The sequence below is a fragment of the Rattus norvegicus genome, chromosome 3 (assembly GCF_021556685.1).
Source record: "Rattus norvegicus strain SHRSP/BbbUtx chromosome 3, alternate assembly SHRSP_T2T, whole genome shotgun sequence".
NCBI lineage: Eukaryota > Metazoa > Chordata > Mammalia > Rodentia > Muridae > Rattus > Rattus norvegicus.
Window position 1 is genome coordinate 7,271,257 of NC_141536.1, and position 26,105 is coordinate 7,297,361.

Genomic DNA, 26,105 nt, shown 5'->3' on the forward strand with positions numbered 1-26,105 from the left:
GGTATTCTTGAAAACAGTTCTTTGGCTTAATGGCACCTGGCTCATTGGTCTCATCTCAGGCAGCTTAGGGACCCAAAAAACAGTCACACACCACAGTAAAATCAGAGAGCTTTATGGTATGGGCGGAGTGTCTAAGAAGGCGCCCTCTAGGCTCACCTGCGCAGGCGCTCAACAGGCAGAGGCGCAGCTGGCACACAGTGGCAGCCTGTTAGTGCCTCTCCCACAGGAGAGGTGGTACATTGTTTTCTCTTGCCAGTCTTACTCGGTGCGGGGCCTGGGTCACTTTGCAGTAGCAGATGCTGTCGTGCCCTCCCGAGTAACACATCTGTGCTCAGGGCAGGACCCTGTTCTACTCTGGATCCATGGGGAAGAAGGTCCACAACCCAAGCCATGCTGTGGCTCTGGGAGAGCTCAGGAAGGCAAGCAGGAGTGGGGCTGGGTGGTGGACATTAAAGAAGCCAAGCAGCCCCACACCCTGCCTCTGTAAACAGACCCTGGTGGGTCCCTTCTCGGCCCCAGGCACATCCCTGAGAAACACTGGGGACTGGTTGCAGCTTCTGGGAGGGCCAGATGGTCCACCAAGCCAGCTGCAACTTTATTCTGTCCCCTCCCTCCCTGCAGAGCAGGCTTCTGCTGGGTTGAGGCCCAGCACCTGCAGCTCCGGACCCAAGGGCCTGATTACCACCAAGGTCTCCAGCACAAAAATCAATGTAGAGTGGGCCAGACCACAGAGGGGCAGACATAATGGCTGAGGGTCGTAGGTGGCAGGGTGGTCCTGGGAATGTGGGAGCATAGACAGCAGCCCACCTCTTCTCAGACAGTCAACTGCCCGGGTATGTCTAGAGCTCCTCATAGTCCCCACCCGCAGGGTGGCGGCTGCCAGGGGCCCCGCCCCCCAGGAAGGCTTCCAGCTCATCCGCAGCCTTTTGCTCTTTGCTCCGAGGGGGCTTCCTCCTCTTCTTCCCATCCTCCTTGCCCTCTTCCTTATCCTTGCTCTTCTTATGTTTGCTTTTCTTTTTTGTAGCCTTTTCTTCCTCCTGAAGGTCAGAGAGCAGAACTGTAGTCAGTGGGCACCCCACAAGGTTAGCCCACCGTCCAGGGGTGGAAGCTGGGCTGACTGGAAGGTCAATGGTGGCAGGGTGTGTACCTCTTTGCTTTTCTTCTTCTTTTTCTTCTTCTCCTTGGAGGGAAGTTTGCTGTCTTTATCTGCACAAGAAAGACAGCTGAGTTCCTACTTGCTACCATTTTGTAGGCAGGCAGGGGCCCTCTGCAGAGACCCCATCCTCAACGGGGCCTGGTTCCACAGGCAAGCTATGTATTTTTGTGCTGGTGAGTCTTGATCAAGCCTGTGAGTAATTTCTTCCCCTCCCTCTGGGGCTGAGAACCTGACAGTAACAGTCCTAAGCTAAGCTGTCTGCTGGGGCTGAGTAGGCCCAAGTCCCTGGGCTGTAGCTCCAAGCACTTCTCCAGGAAGCCTGGGTCTGAGGTTCCCAGGAATTTTCCCTGTTGTAACCTTTATTAGCCTGTGGGTTTGTCTGTCTGTTTGTTTTTTTCTCCCTTTCTCCTAAAATCGTTCTGCCCCACAGGCTTGGGACACCTGAAAGCATGGAATGTTGGCAGAACATTTGGAGAGGTGAGGACCCATAGGGAACCATGGATAGAGTGTGACAGTCACAGTCTTAGGTGACTATTCAGGACCATATTTGGGTGCATGTTTGCCAGCTGGTGTGACAGTTTCACCTCTCACAGCTAATGACTATGACGAAAGAGAAACCATAGGCAGTGTAAATTCTAAACATAGGAGCACCACAGACAAGGCCTCCAAGTCCTAACAGGTTCCAAGGAGAGGGGCAAACCCAGGCCCTCCTACCTTCCTCACTGCTTTCCTTGGGTCCCAGCTCCTCCAGGCCCAGCCCAAAGAGATCTGAGTCATTCTTCAGCCTGAAAGCAGGGACTGGGAACTTGGAGGGTGGGGGTGGCTGAGCAGGGCCAGTATCCTCATCAGTTACATCAGAGAGGTCTTCTCTTACTGGGAACCTGCCCTGGAAAGAGAGCAGTTGGTAGGCCTATTGTCCCCTGACCACTACATGGGATCTGGGAAGAGAGGTTGGCAAGTCCACTTCGGACTCCAGGGGCTAGGGATGGGGCCAGATGGGAGGGGCTAAGCTGACCCAGATTCAGAAATACCAGCAGTGCCTTCATGTAGACAATGGGCCCCCTCCCATGAACTCTCATTCACTTTCTCCATCAGGCTTCAGACACACAGTAAATAAGAAAGGGCTGTGCAGTGGGGAACTGGAGCCCAGAACATTCTCCTGCATCTCCTCAGACCCTCCTCTGGGAAACAGACCTTGACTGTCCTCCATCTCTCGAAGGATGGAGCCCGAGCTGCCCACGCAGCAGCCTCTCCTTACCACTCTCTTCTGGGTGTCCGACTCATCGCTTTCAAAGTCAGGGTCATCCATGACAAATGACAGCATCTGGGCAGCAATGGGACCCTCAGGATCGCTCTCTGATGACACCTGTTTGTCCTTCCCTTCCTGGGGTCTTTGAGAACCATCAGTGGGTGGCTTGGTACTGCTGAGTTCGGGCCCCAAGCCAGTGCTAAGACCATCTGACCACGGTGTTATGCCTCGAGTGGGGGCTCCCTTCTTTTGTGGATGTGAGGCCTTGGTGGAGGACCTTCATATAAGAAGAAATGTCAGGAGCTCTGAGGCCACTCTGGGCTGCCACCACCTCAGCTGGCCACACTCTGGGAATCCCAGCCCATACCATTTAGTCTCAGGCTCTGAGCACTGCTGAGGAGACACTCTGGGGTGGCCAGCCAATCCTTCAGCTTCCTCCTCACTTGAGAGACTGATGTTCTTACTGGGAATGGGGTCTGAGGGCAGCAGGGATTGGCCATGTGGTTGGTCTTCTATGTCCACATCATCCTGGAAACCTGCCACCATTGGGTTCCCTCCTAGGGCCTCTCCATCATCACTGCAAAGAAGGATTGGCCATCAGAAGTTCTGAGGGGGCTGTGTGTTGCTGATCACCCACCCGACTCGCTGCCTCTAGAGCTGCCCTGTCTGTAGTACCACATTCCAGTGGCAAGAGCTTCTGGGCATTCTGCTGAGAACAGGTGGACTAAAGAGTGAGGAAGGTACTGCCTGTTGCTGGCCAATGAGGGAATCAGTGGGAGGAGTCCAGAAAGAAGCCTCTAATTTGTTTGTTTCTGGAAGGGAAGCTTGGTCCCATACAGAATGGTGATGCTGGAGACAGTAATAGTCTTTCAACATTTGATGTGTTAGAGGGAGTAGACGCAGGCTTAACTATAGACAGATGTTGTTTAGAGAGGGGGTTGTGAGAAGGGCTAGCTGCAGGAAGTCAGACCTGGCCAGGGCCTGTTTCTCAAGGTCTGGAGAACCAGGTGACTTTTGCTATACCTCAACATAGACTGGGGCCTCAAGAGGCCTATGTCCCTGGTAGGCCATCTGCCAAAGCTCCTGCTATCCTAGAAGACTCAGCTCAATGTTCAGCTGTAGTTTGCTGTGGTCATAAACTCTGTCCTACTCCTGGGTAAGCTGTTTGTCTGTATTCCCAGGGCGGCTGGCAGTGATCAGCCGGAGTGGGCTTTGAGATGATCTAAGCCCTTCCCTCATTTCTTCCAGCCATAGCTTTCGTCCTCAGAGCTGACTGCCAACCTTGCAAGCAGCAGAGAGCTGTGTCCACAACCCCAATGGTGTCTCTAAGGTCCAGGTATGAATGGGATGGGGAAGCTCTGTTGGCTGGTCCTTGAGCTGTTATCAATTTTTTACCCTTACCTGTCACTATCCTGCTGTGGCCCTTTGGCTCCAACTTTCTTGTCTTTAGGCACGGTTGTGTCTTCCAGGAAGCTTCGGTCAAGGCCATCTTCAGGGACAAAATCCTCAACATTCTGGACTCTCACTGGAGCCTCTAGGGCTGGAGCTGGCTCTACAGAGAAATGCTGCTTCCTTCTTATTTGGTCCTCCATGCTAGGCAAGCCCCAAAACTGTGCCTGAAGGATTGGGACTTGGCTATTTTAGAACCAGGCTAAGGAGTGGCTGGTCCATGTGGCTTTTCAGGGGCACAGGGACATTCAGGTGAGGAATAGGAGGCTCAAAATGTCAGAAGGTGGCCCCAATTCACACACAAGAGCTGCTCCCAGGCTTACCTGGAGGTGAAATGGTCGCTTCTGCAGCTGGTGAGGTCCCAAACAGCCGAGAGATGATACTGCGGCGCTGGGCTGGAGCTGGGGCTGGAGGGTGTACAGAGGAGGGCGTGGCCTCCAAAGAGGGTGCAGGAGATGGTGCTGAGGGACAGGTGGAGGAGACACCTAGAGACAGCTGAGGGGCAGGCTGGGGTGTGCTGGGGCTGGAACTCCCTGTGGATACAGCACTTGGAGGCACGACTGGCGACTGGGAGCCTGAGGATGGGCTCTGCCCGTTGGCTGCCAAAGGAGATGCATGGCCTCGACTTCGAGCCTCCATCATTTCAAGGAAGCTGGGAGGGTAAAAGGGCAGGGAGTGAGGAACCAGTTTTTTCTTGGCCCTCTCTCCATGGCTTTCAGGTCTCAGTGTGCCTTTTATATTGATACTATTAGGCAGAGGACATGGTCCTCTGCCAGTCCACTGTCCCAGCCTTTGGTACCCAGACCACTCCCTTGCCTATCTTGTCTCTTTAGCATGGCTGCTCCCAAGGACATGCTCTCCCTCTACTCGGGCACTTCTTCAGCCTGGGGACCCGAGTTGCTCAGCAGAGGTTCAGGACCACTCATGCCTATGGGATCCGGGCAGGCCAGTAGCACTCGGCAGTCCCCACATGGCCAATAGGGATGAAGAAGTGGGACTGGTTATGGTTAGCGAGGTGGTCAGAGCATGAGCCACTGGAGTTCTGTTTAGGAAATTTCCCCTGTGCCAATGAGTTCAAGGCTCTTTCCCACTTTCTCTTCTATTAGATTCAATGTATCTGGTTTTATGTTGAGGTCCTTGACCCTCCACTTAAGCTTTGTGCATGGTGACAGATATGGCAACCTGAGAAGAGGAGTGGCTCTCATCCAGGCACGTGCTGATCCACACATAGGAACAATACCACAGGTCTAAGCACTTTGTAGGTTCTGTAGGCTCCAAAGTACTTGGTGGTGGAGAGGGCCAGAGCTGACACAGCCCACCTTCAGGAGCATGTGCCCTTACTTTCTACAAGAACTGAAAGGGAAATGTAGGGAGATTGAGGCTGTTCCTCAGGTCAGCATAGCTCAGTTCAAAATATTAATCTACTTGTTCTAGACAAATGTTGATTTGACTAAATATTTTACTAGTTAGCTCATATTAATAACTAAACCCCAATAGATGAACAGGAAGAGCTTTGGGCAGCATGGACACGTCCTAGAAGGCTGAGAGGAGCTGCTGAGCCATGTTAGTCCGATGCGTCCCATACTGTTCTACACTGAGTAGTACCAAGGTCTTGGCTGAAGGACACTCAAGCTGACTGTATATGCTGCTTTTTCCACTGCCTCATAGGTACAGCCCAAAGCTTGGCCCCGGCTCCTATTTGTGGACATGAGGCAACAGGGTGTAGGACCCATCCTTCCCACTCCATGTAGTCAGGGCCTACATGGCATAGACGCTGGCTCACGTACATGCTGTAGTTCTGGTCCTCGGTCTCCTGCTGCACGGACAGCTCCTCTAGTGTTGCATCGATGTCTAGTTGGTTTGTCTCCAGCTGCCTCAGCAATGTCTCCCTCTGCAGAGGAAGCGGACATAGCTGAATATGCCTCTTCCCCATTCTACAGCCTGTCTCTGTCAGAGACCCGAGGTCTGGCTGCCTGCAAGGTCAGCTTCATGACTTGGAGGATATAAGCCACGTGGAGCTACACCAGGAAGTGCCGCCTGCTGTTCCGAATCTTTGGTCACTAGCACTTTTGTTGGCTACAATACGTATCAGGCCACAGAAGCATGGAAACAGGTGCTTACGGTGTCTGTGGAGCTTCAGGGGCAACTTTAGGTGAGAAACTCTACCAGGTACTAACTGGGTAAAACATGCATTTCTAGTTTGATGAACAAAGCTGATCCAGCTGCCATGGCTGTCAGTCAACATGGCTTATTGCATTAAAACTTAATCTTAAAATACAGCGGCTTCTAGGCTGTGTAAGGAGCACAGAACAGGACTGTGTTCCTAGAGAGGCCCTGGTGGACAAGAGGCACTGCCTGGCTTGTCCCAGGCTCACACTGGGGTCCTTTCAGCACAGAGCAAACAAACCAAATGAAAAAAGTGGGAGTTAACTGCAGACCAAGAGACCTGGGGTTTGTTTATACTTTGAAAAGTACACACAGACAAAAAAAAAAAAAAAAAAAAAAATGGGGTTGGGGATTTAGCTCAGCGGTAGAGCGCTTGCCTAGCGAGCAAGGCCCTGGGTTTGGTCCCCAACTCCGGAAAAAAAAAAAGTACAAAGAAATACACAAGAATGATGCAGTCGACACTCAGGACTAACAAGCAGGCATGCCTCAGACTCACGAGGGCTCTACTTTAAAACTGAACATGTGCTACACTAAGAAAAGCCCAGATGGCCACATCACATACATTGTATAGTCTATTTAGATCTTACCCTGAATACTGACCAGTAACTGGTGATTTAAATAATTGTAGGTGCTTTTCTCTGTGTAGCCCTGGCTGGCCTCCAACTCAGAGATCCACTAACTTCTGCCTCCTGAGTGCTGGGATCAGAGGCGTGCATCACCATACCCAAGACGTTCTGATATTTTCATGCCCACATATGTCTAAGTGAAGCCGCATGTTTAAATGACAATGTGTACTGGCTCTCTTGAAGCTATACACATTTCTGAGCTACCTAATGTGGATGCTGGGAACTAAACTCCGACCCCCTGGAAGGGCGGCAGGCTGTACTATTGAATCATCTCTCCAGCCTCATGGTTGTCTAGCCTTGAACTTGCTATATGGCTAAGGATGATGTTGAATTTCTTTTCCTCCTTGCCTCCACCTCCCCAGTGTTGCGATTATAGACCTGTGCCACACATGGTCATGCATAGTAGGCAAGTAATCTAACAGTTACATTCCCAAATCCAAAAAGTAATGTTTTTTTTCTTTTAAAATGTTTTGTCTGGGGTGGATGGGAGGGGCACCTGTATCGGGGAGGCGGAGCAGATAGGGGACTTATGAACAGCAAACTGGAAAAGGAAATAACATTTGAAATGTAAATAAAGAAATATATCTAATAAAAAAATGTTTTGTCTGCATGCTGTGTCTGTGTACCATGTACATGTCTGGTGCTCGCTCACAGAGCCAGAAGGGCATTTCAGATCCCTTGACAATTGACAGTTGTGAGCCACCATGTGGGTGCTGTGTATTGAACTGCCATTCTCTAGAAGAGCAGCCAGCCCCTCCAAGATGGAATGTTTCAATTCATGGTTACTTCCAGGTACCCAGCACCCTGACAGCGGACAGTGGCCATCATTCCCTGCAAGGAACCATGGAGGAAAGCTGTACTGGTTTGGATCTCAGCTCAGGCTTTTAGCACAAATGACTATTCTGGCACTACTTTGCATCCCTTGGTCTAAGTCAGTGGTAAAGCTTTCATAGAATAGAGCAATGTGAGGAGTTTGGTTAACAGTTTCCTCCTAGATTAAAACATCCACGCTGCAGAGTTCTTTAAATAAGAAGGCAAACAACTGAATATAGCTTCAGGAAGTCCCTGAAATTGACCAGATTCACTAGGCCCCCCGTCCCAGTTAGCAATAAAGGCTGACTCTCAGAGGAGAAAGGCTGCAAAAAAGATCCAGACCAGACCAGTTGCATGGGAAGGCTATGCAATGAACTCCAGGTTTTCAGCTTGTGTAAGCTGTCACCCATGCTGGGCGGGCTCTGGTGATGCAGTTATCTTTGAGTCATCTCTGCTCCTGTAAGTAACCCCAATGAAACTCATTGGGTCACCAGGTTAGACTGTGGCGGTAATCATACTTGCGTCTGTCATGGGATCCCTACCTAGATTTAGTAGACCAGCGTGATGTCTCCCAAGAAAAAGTTTGGTGACTCAACAGGAAAGGCCTCTGGTAGAGGTTCCTTATCATAGCCCCCATCTGCAGGAACCTCATGTTCCTCAAAAGAAGAGATGAAGAAAAGGAAGGCTTTACCTTTCTAAGTGAGATGGATGTCTTGCATAAAGTATGAAAGGCTACTAGATACAGGGGAGGCTACAGGTCTAGAAAGACAGCTAAGGGGCTGGAGAGATGGCTCAGTGGTTAAGAGCACTGACTGCTCTTCCAGAGGTTAGCAACCACATGGTGGCTCACAACCATCTATAATGAGATCTGATGCCCTGTTCTTGAGGTGTTTGGAGATAGCTACAGTGTACTCATATAAATAAAATAAATCTTTTAAAAAAAAAAAAAAAAAAGACAGCTAAGCCTGTTTAGCCTTTTCTTGTTCACCAGAGACCTTGTACCAAGCCGTTTGTTCCAAAAGGGATGTGGCTCAGGGATTGGTCCTTTTTTTTGTTTTGTTTTTTATTTATTTATTGTATATGAATACACTGTCACTGTCTTCAGACACACCAGAAGAGGGCATCTGATCCCATTGCAGGTGGTTGTGAGCCACCATGAGGTTGCTGGGAATTGAACTCATGACCTCTGGAAGAACAGTCAGTGCTCTTAACCACTGAGCCATCTCTCCAGCCCCTGGTCTTGTTATTACGCTTAGGATCGAGAGCCTTGTTCCACCGTCTACATAGTCTGTGGCTCTACTAGCTCTGAGAAGCTACAACACACATCGAGAGCAGAGACACTGACCAGAGCTTAGCAGGGCAGGATTCTGAAGAAACTGGACTAGATGGAGCCTTTAGTTTACACACATATCGATACTGGTTCCTTGGTTTAGACAAATGTAGAAACAAACTGCAGATAATGGGGACTGGGTGGGGATATGGTCATGTTTTACTACCTCTGCAACATTTTCTGTTCTTGAGGGAACCCAGGTTGGTCCTGAACCTGTGACATTGCAAAGGATGACCCTGAACCTCTGATCCTCTTGCTTCTATTTCCTAAGTACTGGAATTACCCTTTTAAGTTTTTTAGATGGGTCTCCCTCTTACTGAACCTGACGTGATCTTCCTGACTCAGCTTTCTGAATGCTGGATTACAGGCTTGTGTCTCCACGGACAGCCTTGGCCACTTCTGTACATCCAGAAGGTTCCACAGGAGCACTAGGGGAAAAGCAGGGTAGGCACAGCTCTTTACCCTGACAGGCACCCTACTTGCCTCCACTGCATCAGGACGGCTAGATGCTTCTGGCAAGGCTACAGGTTTTCTTTTCTTTATGAGATAGATGGCAGAGGGCATGGTTCACAGAGTACAGCCAGCCCAGCATTTGAATGTAGTCACAGAAGCTGCATATCCTGGAACCTGCCTCTTGTTGAAAGACACCTCAGTGTGACTGGGACCTCCTCCACAGCTATCTGTTTATCTGGGAAAGGGGGTGTGCACTTCAGTCAGCGCTTCAGAGACGCCATGCTGTCCTGACTTCCAAATGCCCTTAGAGAGCAGGACATGTTACCTGACTCTTGGCCAACTGCTCCGAGGCTACCTGTGCCACCTCCAGCCCACTACATACATGTGGTAGCACCCACTACATACATGTGGTAGCCGGTTCCCAAGAAGGTTGCCAAGGGTGGTATCAGGTTTAGGAAGAAGGGCAATTCTTGTGAGAGTCACAGAAGTGATGGCTTCTCACTTGTTTGCCCTACCTGGTACACACTTACCTGTAGCTGCAAAAATGGGATGTTGAAGAACTTATGCAGATACTTTAGGCCAAAGCTGTTCTTCATGGAAGACTCAGCATAGCGGAAATAGGAGGAACCTGGAGGTCTGTTTTCAAAGAAAGAAAAAGGAACTTGACAGGCAGTGTAGCTCAGCCCCATTGTCCAGGGCCACACCTAAGCCTAAGGCATCCTGCCTACCCAGCCTCCTTCCGGCAGCCAGTTCCTAAGGACATTCTGCTGCACACTTCCTGGGGTGGTCTGAAGAGCCAGACAAGAGCCAGGCGGGGCCCACAGTCCTGGCATATAAGGTCTTCCGGTCTTCTACAGCATTACCATCCCCCGGGGACCTGAACTCCTCACCCTGTCTGGCCAGGTGCTGTCATCCTATCTCCAACACAGGCTAAGACACGGCCTGTACTGTACTGCTCCAGTGTCTACGAGCTTCCCCGACACCACCAGAGTGCATCACAGGAGCAGAAGTGGTAGCACCCACCTGTCCAGGTGCTCAATGAAGTCACGCACGTCGTCTGGCAGAATGACTCGATGCTCACCCATGTCACGGTAGTTGCCCAGCACACACACAGGCACATGGGTTGGCACTTTGGGAAGCTCCCGGAGAACGTAATTGAAGGTCCTTTGAAAAGGGAGGGAGTGTTTTGCCTTAGCTGTGCGATCCTCAGAGAGCTGTGTGTAACTACCTTTTCGGTCTAACTCTGCAGAGCACTTGTCACCTCAGGCAGGGTTCAGAGATGAACAAACGCTACAACCTTCGGCCCAGAGAGCCCAACTCAAGGTACCTGTTCTCTCGCCTTTAATTGGTATGACACCTCTCTATGTCCCTATGAATCACCTTCAAGGGCTGGTGGGGTGGCTTACTGAGTGGGTAGAAGTGCTGGCCGCTGGGCTGGATGACCTGAGTTTGATCGCTGGGCCCACATGATAGAGTGAAAGAGCTGACTCAGCCTGTCCTCTGGTCTCCATCACACGACTCTCTCCCACTACCCCCAAGAAAGGCTTGGAGCCTCACCTGTTTGTAGCATTACAGGTGCTGGGGTTGCAGCTCATTCACTTCTCTCTGCTTGCTGTCTTGCCTCCTGGTTACCATCACTGAAGTGTCCTTAGTGATGTGTTTTTGTCTCTAGGACATTCCTTATTCTGCAGTGTAGACCATGCTGTTCACAAAGTCTACAGGTCTCTCCAAGACTGACTTAATGTGGGGGTGCCCCGTAGTTCTACTTTAAAGTCACCCAATGTCTTCAAATGGCTTGTAAAGCCCCAACCAGGACTGGGGATATAGTTCAGTGGTTGAGCACTTGCTTAGTAAATGCAAGGTCCTAGGTTCAATCTCCAGTATTCATGCCCTGCTCCCCTCCCCCTTTTCCCAAAACCCATGGAAGGCAGTACATACCAATAACCACAGTATTCAGAAAGCTAGGGTAAGAGGATTAGGAGTTTGTGGCCAGTTCAGCCTGTATAGTCGGTTCCAGGTTAGCCTAAGCTACACGGAGACCTAGTTTCTATAAAACCCACTAGCACCTCCCACAACCAGTGAAATGGGTCTGACCCAGCTTCCCAGCCAAGCAATTATGAATGCAGCACATTTTAACCGTGGCAGCTTCTCCTGTCCGTGGTGTATACACCTGAAGCATCTCCTGCACCTTTGATCCTACCCAACACCTGAAGAGCGCCTGCTGGCCTGAAACGGCAGCTGTGTGAACCTAGCTGTTTCCATCCATGACCAGTGTCGAGACTCTGAACAGTGTCTGCTGACTCCCAGGACTAGCTGAGCCAAACATGCTGGTGACTCGGGATCTCAAACACCAAGAAATGGCCCTGGTCCTGTGGTCTGACAAATGGTGCTTTGTGACAAGGACCTATGAAGCCTTATGGTCCCCACATATGCATCTGGACATTCTTCCCGAGCTGGCTTAGCCTCCTACCCACTCTGTAGAACTTGTGTCTTGATGCTAAGCCAAGCTTTTAGGTCCCTGCTGTGCTACCTGCCCCTCTATAATATCCCCTGACAGCTACAGGGTCTGTGAAGTTAGACTGCAAAGAAACACTTCATGAAGCACAGAGGCCTTCCATGTCCAAACGTAATGTCACATGGGGGAGGCCATGTCCCAAATAATAGGCAAACAGACTGCCCTCACTCACATGGGAAAACGCACTGTCCATGTATAAAAGAGCAGTGCACTCTGATCTGTGCATGAGAAGTACGGCTTTGCATGTGTGTCTATGGAACGTGTACTGCTGAACCGGAGCTTATAAACTGGAGCCTCTTATAGCCCCCAAAGGATTCTTGCATGTGACAACTGACAGCTTGTCAGGCAAGCATATAGATCCCGAAGGTTGGGAAGGTTGGAGCTGGGCCTGTGAATACGGTGCAGAGGCTATAGAAAGTATGTGATGTAGGCTGTGGCTACCAAGGATCTATGGGTTCAAGACCGTCAAACCAGAATCAGTGACATGCACAGTGCAAACTTGACTCTGAGGCTTAGCATGTATACATGCTGGAGGCTGGTGTAACCAAGTGTGTGACTATTCTTAAATAGCACGAGTGAAACCGAGGAAGATATGCTTCCATTGTATGCATATGATGCATGAAAATCTAGCTGGCCTGCTCAGCCGTCGGCAGTGACATGACATGACAGAATGCTTTTCTCTGTCTTTCCAACCTGAACACAGATTACACACTTAACACTAATAGAACTGTAAACGCAGAGTAAAATCAAGGTGAACCCAGGGCTGCGTCTACATGGGCTGCTGTCAGGACTTCTGTTCTTATACTGTAGTCGGTTTTCTTTAAGGCAGGTTTTCTTTAAGGTTTTCTCACTATGTAGCCATGGCTGGCCTAGAACTGTCTATGTAGACCAGACTGGCTTTGAACTCACAGAGATCCACCTGTCTCTGTCTCCCAAGTGTTGGGCTTATATGTGTGCACCACGTTTGGCTGCTACAGTGTTAAGAGACTGTTTTTCAGGGTACAGAGCAAGCGAGCCTCTGGGGCCCTTGGGTTTCCTCCTGTCAGTTAGAGAAGTTTCCCGTTTTCCAGTGGTATGCAATGCAGTCTCTGGAGCACGTTTCTCACAATGTCCCCTCAGTGCAGTATGGTGGATCTTAGGAAGCTTGCACCTGCTCACTGTACTGCCGGGCCCATTCTCACTTTGTTCTTTGACCTTTGTTGTCACAAATCTTAACTGTGCCTTCTTGGTGAGTTACTGAGTGTGTATGTGTGTATGGCTGATTCTGGGAGCCCCTCCAATACTACAGGCCACTTGATTCTGACAAATTTTATATGGTGTTTTCAGGACAGCAAGGTTGTAGAAAGTGACACCTAATCCTTACCACTGTTGGCTATAAACCTGAGCCAGCTCCTGCCTAAACTCTGCCCATCCTGTGATATCGATGCCTCAGTCCCCTAGGTCAGGGGGTTCTACTCACACCTGGCATAGCAGGAAGCTTCACACTAAGAGGAATTGCAGAGTACATGAAGGCATGCGGCCTCTGCCGGTCACCTGCCCCTCTTACCATTGCTTAGTGATATCAAACATCATGACCACTCCATTACAGTTCTTGTACACATCCAGGAACTCAGCATCCAGGGCCATTTCAGATTCTGCCTAGAAACAGAAGGAAGAAAGGCTAAGACTGTGTCCCTGGCCAATCCCACACTTGTGGACCTTCAAACACCTGAAAAACGCAGAGTGGGGCTTTTCTAATCTAAAAGTTACTTCATGTTAAGAAAAAAAAAATGAGGAAACACTTGTGGTGCACACAAGGTTAGCTGTGGGAGCTGGAGCAGCGAGTTCCATCTCTACAGGGAGGCCTGCCTTAGGACTCCCAGAAGCCAGTGCTGGAGCTGTCAGCTACCCCTTGAGATGGTCTCCAGCGGGAGAGCAAACACAACATTCGGTGCTATAACCCTGGGCAAGCGCCATGGCTGGGCAGTCCCAGGCAGTGGACGTGGTGAGTGGGTCACAGCTGTTCCTCAGCCAAACTGCATTTCACATTATGTTTTTGTTTGTACAGAAATGCTACTTTCATACTTAATCAAAAAAGTCTTTTCTTTTTGGTTGCTTGAGGTGTTAGGAATAAATGGACATTTAGTGCATAGCTCTAAACTAGACTCAGGGAACATGGCTGAATACAGAGCAGAAAGAAAGTGTGGTGGCCTGCATCTGCCAACAGCCAATCACAGGTTTGGGAGGCTAGGTCTCCTGGGGTCCTAACCCTGTACCCAACAGTGAGCATAACAAATGCCGATGGATAATTCCAAACATGTGGTCAGACAGAAGGTCCTAGTTTAAAATCACTTGGGTCCCCTGTCTCTGACACAGACACATACACACACACACACACAGAGGACAGGAGACTTGTAGGAAGAGGGAACAGATGACAGGGTAGGAAGGAGACAGAAAAGAGGTAAAGAGTAAACAGAATATATTATACATGTGTATGAAACTGTCAATAAATTTACAAAAAAACAAACAAAAACCCAAACAAACAGAAAGTTATGCAAAACAAAAACCCAAGCAATCAAGATAAGTCCCAAACACACAGCACATGGGACAGTACCGGGAAGGGGTTATGTATCACTTAAACTTCCAGCCTTGAAGAAGGAGAAGATAGGGCAGGGTTCTCTAAAACAACTGGAAGGAAGGACCACACAAATGTGCCCACTGTGTCACAGCTTCCAGGGAGCAAGCAGAGATCACCTGGTCTCACCTGTGGTGTTACGGCCACATCTCCAAAATATGCCAGCACTTTAAAGAACAAAGCCACCGTAACAGAGATGTAAAATATGGTCCCTAAGAGGCCATTCACACAACAGTTCACTGTGATGTCTGTGGAGTGAAGCAGAACACACACCACGCATATGGGGCAGGCACCCTAAGTAGGCAGGAACCCTAAAACAGCCCAGGCAGGAGAGAATCTCAGAAGTTCTTAAGGACAGTCAGTGACACTGCATCTATAGCATGAGATTGTTCAGGATCTCAGGAAGGGCAGGAGGCCCAGGGAGTGGCCACAGGCGCCTTGCTCAAGACACTGGCACAGACCCACCTGACAGTGTGGCTCACCTCCTGGGGGTCATTCTCCGTCTTCAAGCAGTCACCCCGTTTTTTACATTTTCCTTATTAAAAGACAGACAAAAAATTAGGAATGAAATTGTTGGGCCCAGGATTTGCATACGTGGGGAGTATCCTTCCTTAGACCTCCTCCTCCCTGCCACAATGCCTTAATGCCACATGGGACTGCACTGTACTCAGCCTCTGAATCTAAAAGAACCTCCTGGTAGGTCCAGATGCCCCTCGCTCATCTTGGAGAGATACAGAACTGTGTGAACTGCCTAGGCTGGTAGAGCTAGATAGGAAGTCAGTGCTCAGCGTCTGAGCAGACAGGCCAGGAAAGACTCCCTATCCAGGTCTGCCTTGAGCAAAGGGATCCCTCCTCATGACAGCCTGGCTCTCATTCTCATGGAGGCTAAGAGACAGCCTGAGATAAAGGGTTGTTATGGTCAAAGCTGAGAAAGAGACCCCAAATCTGAGTTACTCAAACAGTTCTCCTGTATCACTAAGTCAATGGCACACTGGGAAGAAAAGAAGAGGCTAGTCCAGCCTGACACTGCCTGTGACACTCAGGTCAGCCTGGGGAGTCAGCCTCTGTCCTTAGTGCAATTGATTCAGCCTGACCCTCAGAGGCTGAATGGCAAGTGGGGCATTTAGGGTGTGAGCCTCTAGCCCACCAGCGTCTTCCTATAAGTTGTTGTAAAGTGTTTGGGGGAACTATTCTTGGGGTGGAATAGAAAAGTGTTGAACAGTAGCTGGGAGGCCTGGGAAAGACTTGCCAGGCTACTTCCTTTCAACTTTCCCTTTTAAAGCTTCTGAACAACGACTAGAGTATACTGCCTCCACAAAGCTTATGCTTGCTAAGCTCAACTACCTGGCTAGTCCTCTGGAGAACTTACCAATGCCCTTGAGCCCTTAGTTGCTTTAACTTCTCTCACATCTGAAGGTCCTTTGCTTGCTGTGGACACTACTCAGACACTGGATCATGGGGATGGGGAGGGAGGAGAGGCAGAAGGTCCTTTCTCCCCAACCCTCTACAATGAAGAGGCAACAGCAGCCATGACCATGCAGGCACTCCCTGAGTTAGGAACTCTGTGCTGGGATCCGGCCTGACTGCAGCTGAGCAAGGACCTGAGCAGAGATCTGGGTGGTGTGGCAGAAGTTGTGTGAGTCTAGCATAGCAGGAAGCGAAGTCCTCCATGGCTCCTGGGCAGTGGAGGTGTCACTCTGCTGCACTGTTCCCGGGCCATCTAAGGGTGTAAAATGCTACTCTGAAGGGCCCTGAGTGAGAGACTGAGGCTACTGCATTATGGTCCCATCTGATATCCAGCCCCAAGTTCTGACCCCACTCTTCAAAACCCTTTCTATAGGACAGTGAATCCCACTGCACCAGATTGCAGATGTGCAGACCAGAGCTGAAGCAAGAGCTTAGGAAGGCAGTGAGGTTCCAAAGGGTGGTCCCTCTATGGAGCAGCAGCTCCACATCTTGACTTGATGGGGTCATGGCTTGTGGGGAACAGCTGGCCTAAGTTATTTGATGGCCTCAGAGGATTTGACTCTTGCCCTCAGTGTGTACAGTGATGGACTTCAGGTCATGTATCAACGCTCCAAAGATGCATACACAAACACTCAGAGGTATACAGACACATCAGGATCATCAGGGAGGCTCAATGGATAGGGTCCAACTAGGCTGTATTACTGCTGGAATCAGAGAAAAAACTGGCTTCAACTGTTCTTCAATACTTGGCCCAAAACCATACTCAAAAGGAACTTGGCTGAGGAAGGAGGAGAAAGCACACCCTGAGCCAAAAAAATAAGAGCCCTGAAGACACATCTTCCCGCAAAGTTCTGGACCTGGAGGTCATGCAGCACAACCATGCTGATGAGGCCAGTGATGTCTATATGGTCATGTTTATTACGCTGGTAAATAGGTGATGGTGTGCCTGTTTGGTCAGAGGTCTGCATGCACACACACAATGCCCATACCAGGGAGGACTATGAGCTCTCACCCCAGGATCAAAGAGGGACTTAAGACCTAACATAAGGAGAATGAGATCGGGGTTGGGGATTTAGCTCAGTGGTAGAGCGCTTGCCTAGCAAACGCAAGGCCCTGGGTTCGGTCCCCAACTCCGGAAAAAAAAGAGAGAGGTCCTGTCATTAAGGTACTCTGAGGAGTTGTTGTTGCCCTTTGCAGGTTTAGATGAGGAGAGGTCTCTGTGTGGCTGGGTCTATCTAGGTACTTTGACTTGGTGACCCATTCTGTAAGAAATGCTCTCTATATAGGCTGCTGACCTACAAAACATGAATGACAGAGATGGGCTGAAGTAACAAAAGCAACTCCAGCTTGCCTTCTCTCTAAATCCAGTTAAAAGTGTTTGTGGGAAATTGGTTTGAATGATGTCTTGGGCCCACCAAGGTACTGCCCCAAGATGTGTTCTCTCCATTTGACTTTGCCCCTGCCTTCCAGTCTTCTGGACTCGTGGTGCAGCCCCACATCAATCTACTGTGCTGCTGCACTTACACGTGGTGCAGCCCCGCATGTTTTCACTGTGCTGGTGCACTGTACTTACACTGTCTATCTCAATAATTAGGGCTGCCTCCAATGCCAGAGGGCCAAACAGGTAGCTATAAACTGGACCCAAATCAGACAACAGCCTTGTGGGCATCTGCCTGTGAAAGCAAGTTCTCATTAGAGAGACCACCGATCAGTTTCAAACAACAGACATCAAGCCATCACCTAGTAAAAGAATATTTGACAGAGGTACCCTTCTGTGTCTTTCAGAATAGGGCTGCCAAGTCACTGGGAGTCTAGGGCTGTGTGACTATGGGTACAGGGCTGACACAGGCAAACACACAGGCGGGTTTTGGGAACAGCTTATAAGGTCGGAGTTTTAAGCATACCCATCCCTCCCAAAATGCTCAAAAGAGCCATGTGTGTGTGATAGGTTCACGGGTGAACATTTACTCTGCCTACCGGACATGGGATAGAAGTGATTAGGACCCAGAATGTAGAGCAGGTAGGGAAGGGATCAGACAGGGACTCTGATGTAACCCAGACATTAACAGTTGGCAGGAATCTAAACTTTCTATATTCTTCAGGTGATAAAGCTGGTGCTTGTGACATGCCTCGAGTCACAAGTGATTCTGTGACAGGGCTAAGCAGGACATGGGACCCAAGGAAAACAACCAGACCTGGGGCAATGGATGGGCACAGTACATGCAAAGAGGGGTGTGGAGGGGAGGGGCCTTAGAGTCTATCATGCACTAAGGAGATAATGTACCTTACCTTTGTCAACTACATCCCAGACTTCAACTTTCACTACATCATCAGTGGCTGAAACAACAACAAGAACAACAAAAAACCTCTCAAATTAGTGCCCAGTATCACAGCCCCTTCTGGGCTCTCAAATGGGGTCAGGGGCGTTCTGGTGTCACTAGCTGCTTGGGGCCTCTGCAATGCATGCTATAGGGTTTGCAGGGAGGCTACTCCAGGGCCTGGCATGAGCTGCATCTACCGGCCCACAGACAAGGTCATCATAGAACAACCTATACTCAGTAGTAGCCTGTGGGTCCCTGGGCCCTTCAGGTACCCTAGTGGACGCTCACACCCTGGACAGATAAAAACCAAAATGGCTGTCTAGGTCACATCTCCCCAAGCCTACTTCTTTACCTGACTGGCCAGTTTTCAGTAAGAGCTGAGCAGAATGTAAAATGCAAAGTCAGTTACAGAGGCCAGAGCTGGGATGGGTCACCCAAGCAGGCTTAGGTGAGCTGTAACCCTGACACCCACATCACAGCCTTCAGCCTACCTGGCCCACAGTCTCCTAAGGCTTTCTCTGATGCTGTTAGATCTAAGTTGCATCAGAAAGGAATCATTTTCCAAGTTCCTGTTAGCTCTTCAACCCCTCCTCAGTAGCAATTCTCCATTCTGGGATGTCCTAAGGGCTAATGGGGCTGTAAGGATGGTGGAGACCCCAGAACACAGAAGGGGAATTCTGGCAAGGGTTGAAATAGCCATTGTTCTCTAGGGGCAAGCATTACCATGGTTCATAGCATGCATTCCTGAGGCAAAGCAGCCATGTGTGCTGTTGATGTGTACGGGTGGATCTGCTCCTAGAGGTGTCCAGGGAATTCTAGTCTTTGAAAGTGTGTCCTTGCTTCCTTACTTGTAACCCTGAGTATCCTGGGCCTGAGGCACCACAGAGAAGAAATGTCACAGATTCAAAACCCAAATGGGGTGAGTCACATGCAACATTAATTAGTGGGGTCTCCCACATGGGTAGTATTTTCTCATATTCAAAAGGACTTTCTAGCGCTTGCCTAGGAAGCGCAAGGCCCTGGGTTCGGTCCCCAGCTCCGAAAAAAAGAACAAAAAAAAAAAAAAAAAAAAAAAGGACTTTCTAGGAACCTGGAAGGCAGGATGATACTATACTGTATAGGGGGAAAACAGTTAACTATTATAGGCCTTGAACTCACTTTTGTAGTTCCAGTGGATGCTGGTGACCTGGATCTCCTGTGTGGGGATGTATTCTTCCACAAACTTCTTGCCCTGCAGTCGATGCCACAGAGCTGTCTTGCCCGTGTTCCTGTCACCCCGGATCACAATCTTCACTGGGGCAAGGATGAGCACGGAAAAGAGAAAGGAAGATCAATCAGTCACCCTTTAAAGACTGTAAAGTACCACCCTGTTCTATCTCCAGGTGAATCCCTATTTGCGCAGGGGACTGGAATGCAGGGGAGGGATGGGTGAGGATACCAGCAGCTCCCACAGGTCAATTCTGGCTCGGTAGACCTGGCAGTGGCCATAAATGTAGCACCGGAACAGAAGCCAGGCTGGTAGAGGAAGCAGCACTGGAGCACTGTGTCTGGGCCTGGCTCTCCTGAGGTCATACACTCCGAGGAATTGCCAGGGGTCCAGGATCAGAGCTGGGCTGCAGACTTGGGCTGACAATGCACAGGACCAGGACTGTGCCTAGGACATGGCTTCCTGCTAACCCTTCTCACAGTCATCATGCTTGTGATGCAGTTCTATACGTCTGTGTCCTATTTCACTCATCCATGAGTACCAGGCCTGAACTCAGCAGGCTCTCCTGGCTTTGGGCAGGGACAGGCATATTCTCAGGAATGGGGTGAATGGGATGGAGTATTGTTCTTAGGCAAGAGACCTTTTAGAGAGGCTCACCACTAGGTGTTTCGGAAATGTGATAAGGAGCAGTTTTGGAGCTGACAGTGTCACCAGGAGGAACAAAGGCAAAGCTGAGGACAGGCTGACAGCTCTGTTGGGTGAGATGAGGGCCATGAGTGACTGAGCATGATCAGATGGGAGGGAAGGCATGGGTGTCAGCCTAGTGCTTCCTGGGCAGCACTATGGGAGAGGCAGAGGCTGATAATGCCACCGAAAACACCCTCAAGACTTCCAGGAACCAGTTAGAAAAGGGTCTAAAGAAGATATGGGAGCTTCAGAGGCAGGAGCAAGGGGATGCTTGTGGGTTTCCTTACCCACCTGCTTCCTTCTCCTAAGCTGTCTGCTCTGCCTGCAGCCAAGCCTCCCCCCATTTCCAAACCCTTCTACTGTACCAGAAGCCAATGGCCACCTTGGCTCAGCTGGATTCCGGGCTGTGCTTGGCCCCATCTTGCTGCTATAGTCTGAATGAGAATGGCCCCCATAAGTGCACTCACATGGTCAAACAGCTGGCTTAGTTGACTGCTTAGGAAGATTAGGAGTATGTCACTGCGATTGGGCTATAAAATATAAGCTCTCGGAGCTCTGCCCACCTGCTGCCACTGGAAGCTCCAGTACACTTTCAGGCCCCGTTGAAAAGCAGCAAGCATTCCTAACTACTGAGCATCTCTACAGCCCTAGAGACAAAGTCTTTATGGTTTGCTTTTTAATATCTTTTATTTTTATGCATATATATGTATGGTTGTGTGAGTTCATGTGCCCTGTACCCCAAGTACATTCAGGATCCTGAAGGCATCAGATCCCCGAGAGAACTGGAGTTATATATAGACAATTGTGAGCTGCCATGTAGGTCCTGGGAACTGAACCTGGGTCCTATGGAAAAACGTTCAGCCCTCTTAACCTCTGAGATATCTCTGCACACCTCACCCCTTTCTTTTAAGACAGCCTCTCTATAAGCCTTGATTGGCCTGGAGACCTCTGCCTCTTAGGTGCTGGGACTAAAGGCATGTGCTACCGTACCTGGTTGTTTGTCTTTTAAATTAACATTCCAAGATTTATCTATTAGTCATCATATGGTCCTCTCAATATGTTCTGTTGAATGCCTCACCCAGTTCTTTTAAAAATCTGCTCTTGACACATGAAACGCAAGACGGATGATCAAAATGCAAATGCTTCACTCCTTCTTTAAAAGGGGAACAAGAATACCCTTGGCAGGGAATAGGGAGGCAAAGTTGAGAAGAGAGGCAGAAGGATCACCCATTCAGAGCCTGCCCCACATGTGGCCCATACATATACAACCACCCAATTAGACAAGATGGATGAAGCAAAGAAGTGCAGGCCGACAGAAACCAGATGTAGATCTCTCCTGAGAGACACAGCCAGAATACAGCAACTACAGAGGCGAATGCCAGCAGCAAACCACTGAACTGAGAATGGGACCCCCGTTGAAGGAATCAGAGAAAGGACTGGAAAAGCTTGAAGGGGCTCGAGACCCCATATGAACAACAATGCCAAACAACCAGAGCTTCCAGGGATTAAGCCACTATCCAAAGACTATACATGGACTGACCCTGGGCTCCAACCTCATAGGTAGCAATGCATAGCCTAGTAAGAGCACCAGTGGAAGGGGAAGCCCTGGGTCCTGCTAAGACTGAACCCCCAGTGAACCTGATTGTTGGGGGGAGGGTGGTAATGGGGGGAGGATGGGGAGGGGAAGCCCATAAAGAAGGGGAGGGGGAGGGGTTAGAGGGATGTTGGCCCGGAAACCGGGAAGGGGAATAACAAATGAAATGTAAATAAGAAATACTCAAGTTAATAAAGATAAAGAAAAAAAAAAAAGAATGCCTGCAAGGAAAAAAAATATCTGCTCTTGTCTTTTCATGTATTTCCTCCCTTCTACTTTCCCAAAATTAATTATTTTAGACTTCCAAATTATACTCTTACCTCAACAACTTATAAGAATATGGGTCTCTTGTGACCCATGAGTTCTAAGTACTTTCTTTTTTATTTATTTATTTTTCTAGATAAGGTTTCCTTGTGTAACTCTGGCTGTTCTGGAACTTGCTCAGTAGACCGCACTGGCCTCAGAGATCTGCCTGTCTCTGCGTCTTGAGTGCTGGGATCACTATCTGCAGAGAGAGCTTTCTAATTTTCAGGTAATTTTTTCACTGTATCATAAACTTCTTGGAAACTGTTGCCATCTGGATCTTTAATTTCTCCCACCTCCAACCAAAGTCCTAACAAATCCTGCCTCTGCTGCCTGACTGCTAAACTTTTACTTTTTACACATTGATCATCCCATAGCAATGGAGAACTAATAAAGAACTGCTTTTAAGCTTCAAAAAGATAGCTGAAGTAGATGCCTGTAGTCTCAGCTACTCAGAATATTGATAAAAGGTCAGTTTGGCATACAAGTTTAACAGTTTGAGCAGAACAGTGGGCACTATTTCAGAATAAAACCAAACCGGAATGCAGAGTCTCCCCACTGTCACTGTCACAGAATAGAGTCTCCCCATTGTCACTCACTGTCACAGAATACACTGTTTCCACATTGTCACTCACTGTCACAGAATACAGAGTCTCCCCATTGTCACTCACTGTCACAGAATACACTGTTTCCCCATTGTCACTCACTGTCACAGAATAGTCTCCCCATTGTCACTGTCACAGAATACAGTCTCCCCATTGTCACTCACTGTCACAGAATACAGAGTCTCCCCATTGTCACTCACTGTCACAGAATACACTGTTTCCCCATTGTCACTCACTGTCACAGAATAGAGTCTCCCCATTGTCACTGTCACAGAATACAGAGTCTCCCCATTGTCACTGTCACAGAATACAGTCTCCCCATTGTCACTCACTGTCACAGAATACAGAGTCTCCCCATTGTCACTCACTGTCACAGAATGTGGTCCTGTTACCATTCTCAGGGGTTTGCTGGGACTCTCAACTTTTATGGCTGTCCTTTGGTTGAGAGGGACAGAGGAAGTCATGTACAGGTAACCTGTTTCCGAATGGGTCTGTATTGTCCTTACCCCAAACCCACTCCTTCACCTCGAAGTGTGTGCCACAGGACATTACTACAGCTACAGGGGAGCAGGCCATAGTTCAGCAGTCTTCTTATGCCCAGACTTATCCACTATCCTTTCCCATTGTTTTACTCCCACCCTTTTCTTGTATATTATAGACGTACCCCTTAAAAAGCCATAGGGCCCAATTAGAGGGATTTCTTTTCAAATTTCTTGATTGCATTGTGTCTGCTAATAGAGATGGAATTATTCTTACCGCTTAATTTAATAATTTTTAGGAGCTGGGGATGTAGCTGAGCAGTAGTGCACGTGTTTAACAAGAACCTAGGTTCAATTTCCAATAAGAGAAAAACAAACAAACAAACAAATAAACAAACAAGTGAGATGGACCAACGAGATGGCTCAGCAGGTACAGGTTCTCACCATGAAGCCCAGCAACCGCAGTTTAATGCCTAGGAGCCATATAATAGGAGAAAACTAAAGAGCTGTCCTCCGTCACACATGTATCAAAAAATTAAATGGTTAAAAATGGCATTTAGAGTTACTATTAATAGGTTCTTCCTAGCCATCTTTGCCTTTTATTAAGTTGGGCAAACTTTCCCACATTTTGCCTGGCATAGTTGGAAGAGTTGTACATTTTAACATTCACACTTATTGTGATATGAAGTCAAAAAACTTCTAAATGTATCCCAGCTGTGGTGATGCACTTGGCAGGCGGGTTTCTGTGAGTTCAAGGCCAACCTCCTGGTCTACAAAGTGAGTTCCAGAGCCAGAGATACATAGTGAGATTGTGTCTCAGACGCCCCCGCCCCCAGTCTCAATGTCTTAGCAGCTCCATTCTGGACTAAGGGCTGGCTCCACCTACTTCAGTATTGTTAAAAAACAAAAACAAATACCCAACAGCCTATAAAAATCATTATCACCAGTGGCTAACAACCACTGCTTATCCAGGGCTTACTACATATGGACCCACCCACTCCTTTGCTTACTTTTGTTGTTTAAATCCCACTCCTATCCTTTCAGCTTCGGCTACTTTTTTCTATAGAACACCCTTTAGGATTTATTTCTGCAAGACCCTCTGCTCAGCACGCTGTCAATCACACACTGGCTGTGGGCACAGCAGCATTCTAGCCTGTGCAGGAGCGGGGTCATCAGTTCAGGGCTGCTCCTTCGCATGACCTCTTTACTCGGGTTGCACAGTTCCCTCTTTTTGCTTCTGAAATTCAGACAACTCCCAGTGATCTTTGGTTGTTAAAATTCTGGCTCTCTTTGAGTTTGTTCTTTTTCCATTGCTTTTTTGAAACAGGGTCTCACTATGTAGCTCACGCTGTCCTGGAACTCACTGGGCATACCAAAAAGGATCCAGCTGCCCCTGACTCCCAAGTGATGGAATTAAAGGCATGTACCACCTGCCCTGCCTTAGTTACTTTTTGACATATTGAAAAAAAGACTGTCATGCCCACCTCCCCGAGCCAGACAGGATTCTGTAATAAACAATTCAAAACCTGGAAACTCTTACAAGAATCCTGAATTTGTATTTATTATATTGCAGGTTTGCTCCTCTAAGGAAGACATCTTGGAAAATATGGAAGACTCTTAGATTCCCTCCTCTTTAGGACCACCAGGGCGTGTGGGGAGCAAGTTTAGAAAGTAAGAAGCTTCCAATTCAGGCCTAATTTCCAGAATTAGGTTGCAAATAATACTATATAAACTAAATAAAGAATGCAAAGATAGATCCCAAAGAACACAAACCACCGAATATTTGACTCAATATTCTCTTCCATAGACTCAAGAGAAATACAGACTTTTGTAAACACTGTTTGCTTCTAAATATGTACAAAGTCCTCTTACTAAGTTTCATAATGTCACATTATCACCCAAATATCAATGACCCTGTAAGACACCACTTAAAGTGAACTGTGTGTATGCGCCAGCACGTGTGCACACTTCAAAAATCTGGCAGAATAGAAATAGTTGAGAAGTAAACAATATCGGACCAAGAAACTGCCCAAGAATCTTTAGACTGTTCTAGAAAAGAACCTGCAAATGGAAAAACTCTAAAGAGGTCAAGAGAACGGTGTGCTTCTCGCTGCACAACATACATAATTTATAACGAAGGGCAGAGCTTTCTTCTTGTGGGGTCAGAGACGGAGAGTTAGGGCCTCTTGAATTTTTAAAAAACATACCCCTTACAAAAACAAAAACAAACACGGCTGAAGGCCCACACCCGACCCACTTTCGGGTGCCTCAAGTGAGAGCAGGCGCGGGGAGCGGAGAGAAGGCAGGCGGCACGCATCCTTCCACCAGCCACAGACCCGCGCGCGCACCCTCGGGTTATGTAATGGTCTCTCTCCGCAGGGTACCCGCGCCAATCAGGGTCCTCCACCGCCGCTCCACTACTGTAGATGCACAGCTCTTCTCTGGAGGTCTCCTGTCAGGTGATGGCTCTCAAGGAACGACCACTACTCAGAACTCAGGGACGGGGTCCACCCCTACCCTCTGGTTCTCCCAGACCCTCGTATGCTGAATGGACGCCCCGGGCCCCGCCAGCGCGACCCGCACTCACTGTTGTATTGGACCCCCTTAGCGAAGCGCCTCTGCAGTGCCTGGTTCATGGACTGCAGCCCGGCGGGGATGTTCTTGTCCCGGCCCGGGGCCTGCTCCGACCCCACCAGCTTCTTCAACGCGGAGAACATGTTCCTGCTGGACGTGCGAGCTGGGCTGGCCTGCGAGCTCAGCGGCGGCGGCAGCGCAGCGCGCCTCGCACCATGTCCGGCCGGCCCAGGCTTCCCCCAAGGCTGGAGCAGGCGCGGCTACAAGCCGGGGCCAGATGGCGGGTGCAGCCTCGAGCGAGGTTCTGGGGCCTCAGCTTCTATGGCTCCGCTCAGGCTTCCACGGCCCTCGGCGTAGCAGCCAGGTACCCGTCAGCGCCGCCATCTTGGCGCCGGCGCGGCTACGGGATACCAAAAGGGACACGTAGACGCCGCATGCGTAGAGAGCGAGCACTAGGTCCCGCCCCTTTCTAGCATCTCCCTGGTCCCCTCCGCCTC

At 49.2% G+C, this 26,105-nt stretch overlaps 1 protein-coding gene across 3 annotated transcripts; it reads right to left on the bottom strand.

Moving 5' to 3' along the window:
* Positions 1-91: 91 nt before the first annotated feature.
* Rabl6 (RAB, member RAS oncogene family-like 6) lies at positions 92-26,020 on the bottom strand. Of its 3 annotated transcripts, none has more exons than NM_001108573.1 (15): positions 25,622-25,997; positions 19,318-19,452; positions 18,128-18,175; positions 14,854-14,906; positions 13,304-13,395; positions 10,266-10,406; positions 9,773-9,878; positions 5,642-5,745; positions 4,178-4,506; positions 3,807-3,957; positions 2,773-2,982; positions 2,415-2,682; positions 1,871-2,042; positions 1,148-1,206; positions 92-1,037 (listed from the first exon to the last, which is right to left on the bottom strand). In NM_001108573.1, exons 1-15 carry the CDS (start codon positions 25,749-25,751, stop codon positions 840-842), a joined length of 2,196 nt encoding a protein of 731 aa, NP_001102043.1. In that variant the 5' UTR covers positions 25,752-25,997; the 3' UTR covers positions 92-839. The 3 variants fall into 3 exon arrangements, with proteins under 3 accessions (NP_001102043.1, XP_087509074.1, XP_087509075.1); XM_087652948.1 differs by having other exon boundaries at positions 97-1,037; positions 14,837-14,906; positions 25,622-26,020; XM_087652949.1 differs by having other exon boundaries at positions 97-1,037; positions 14,854-17,511; positions 25,622-26,020.
* Positions 26,021-26,105: the final 85 nt, after the last annotated feature.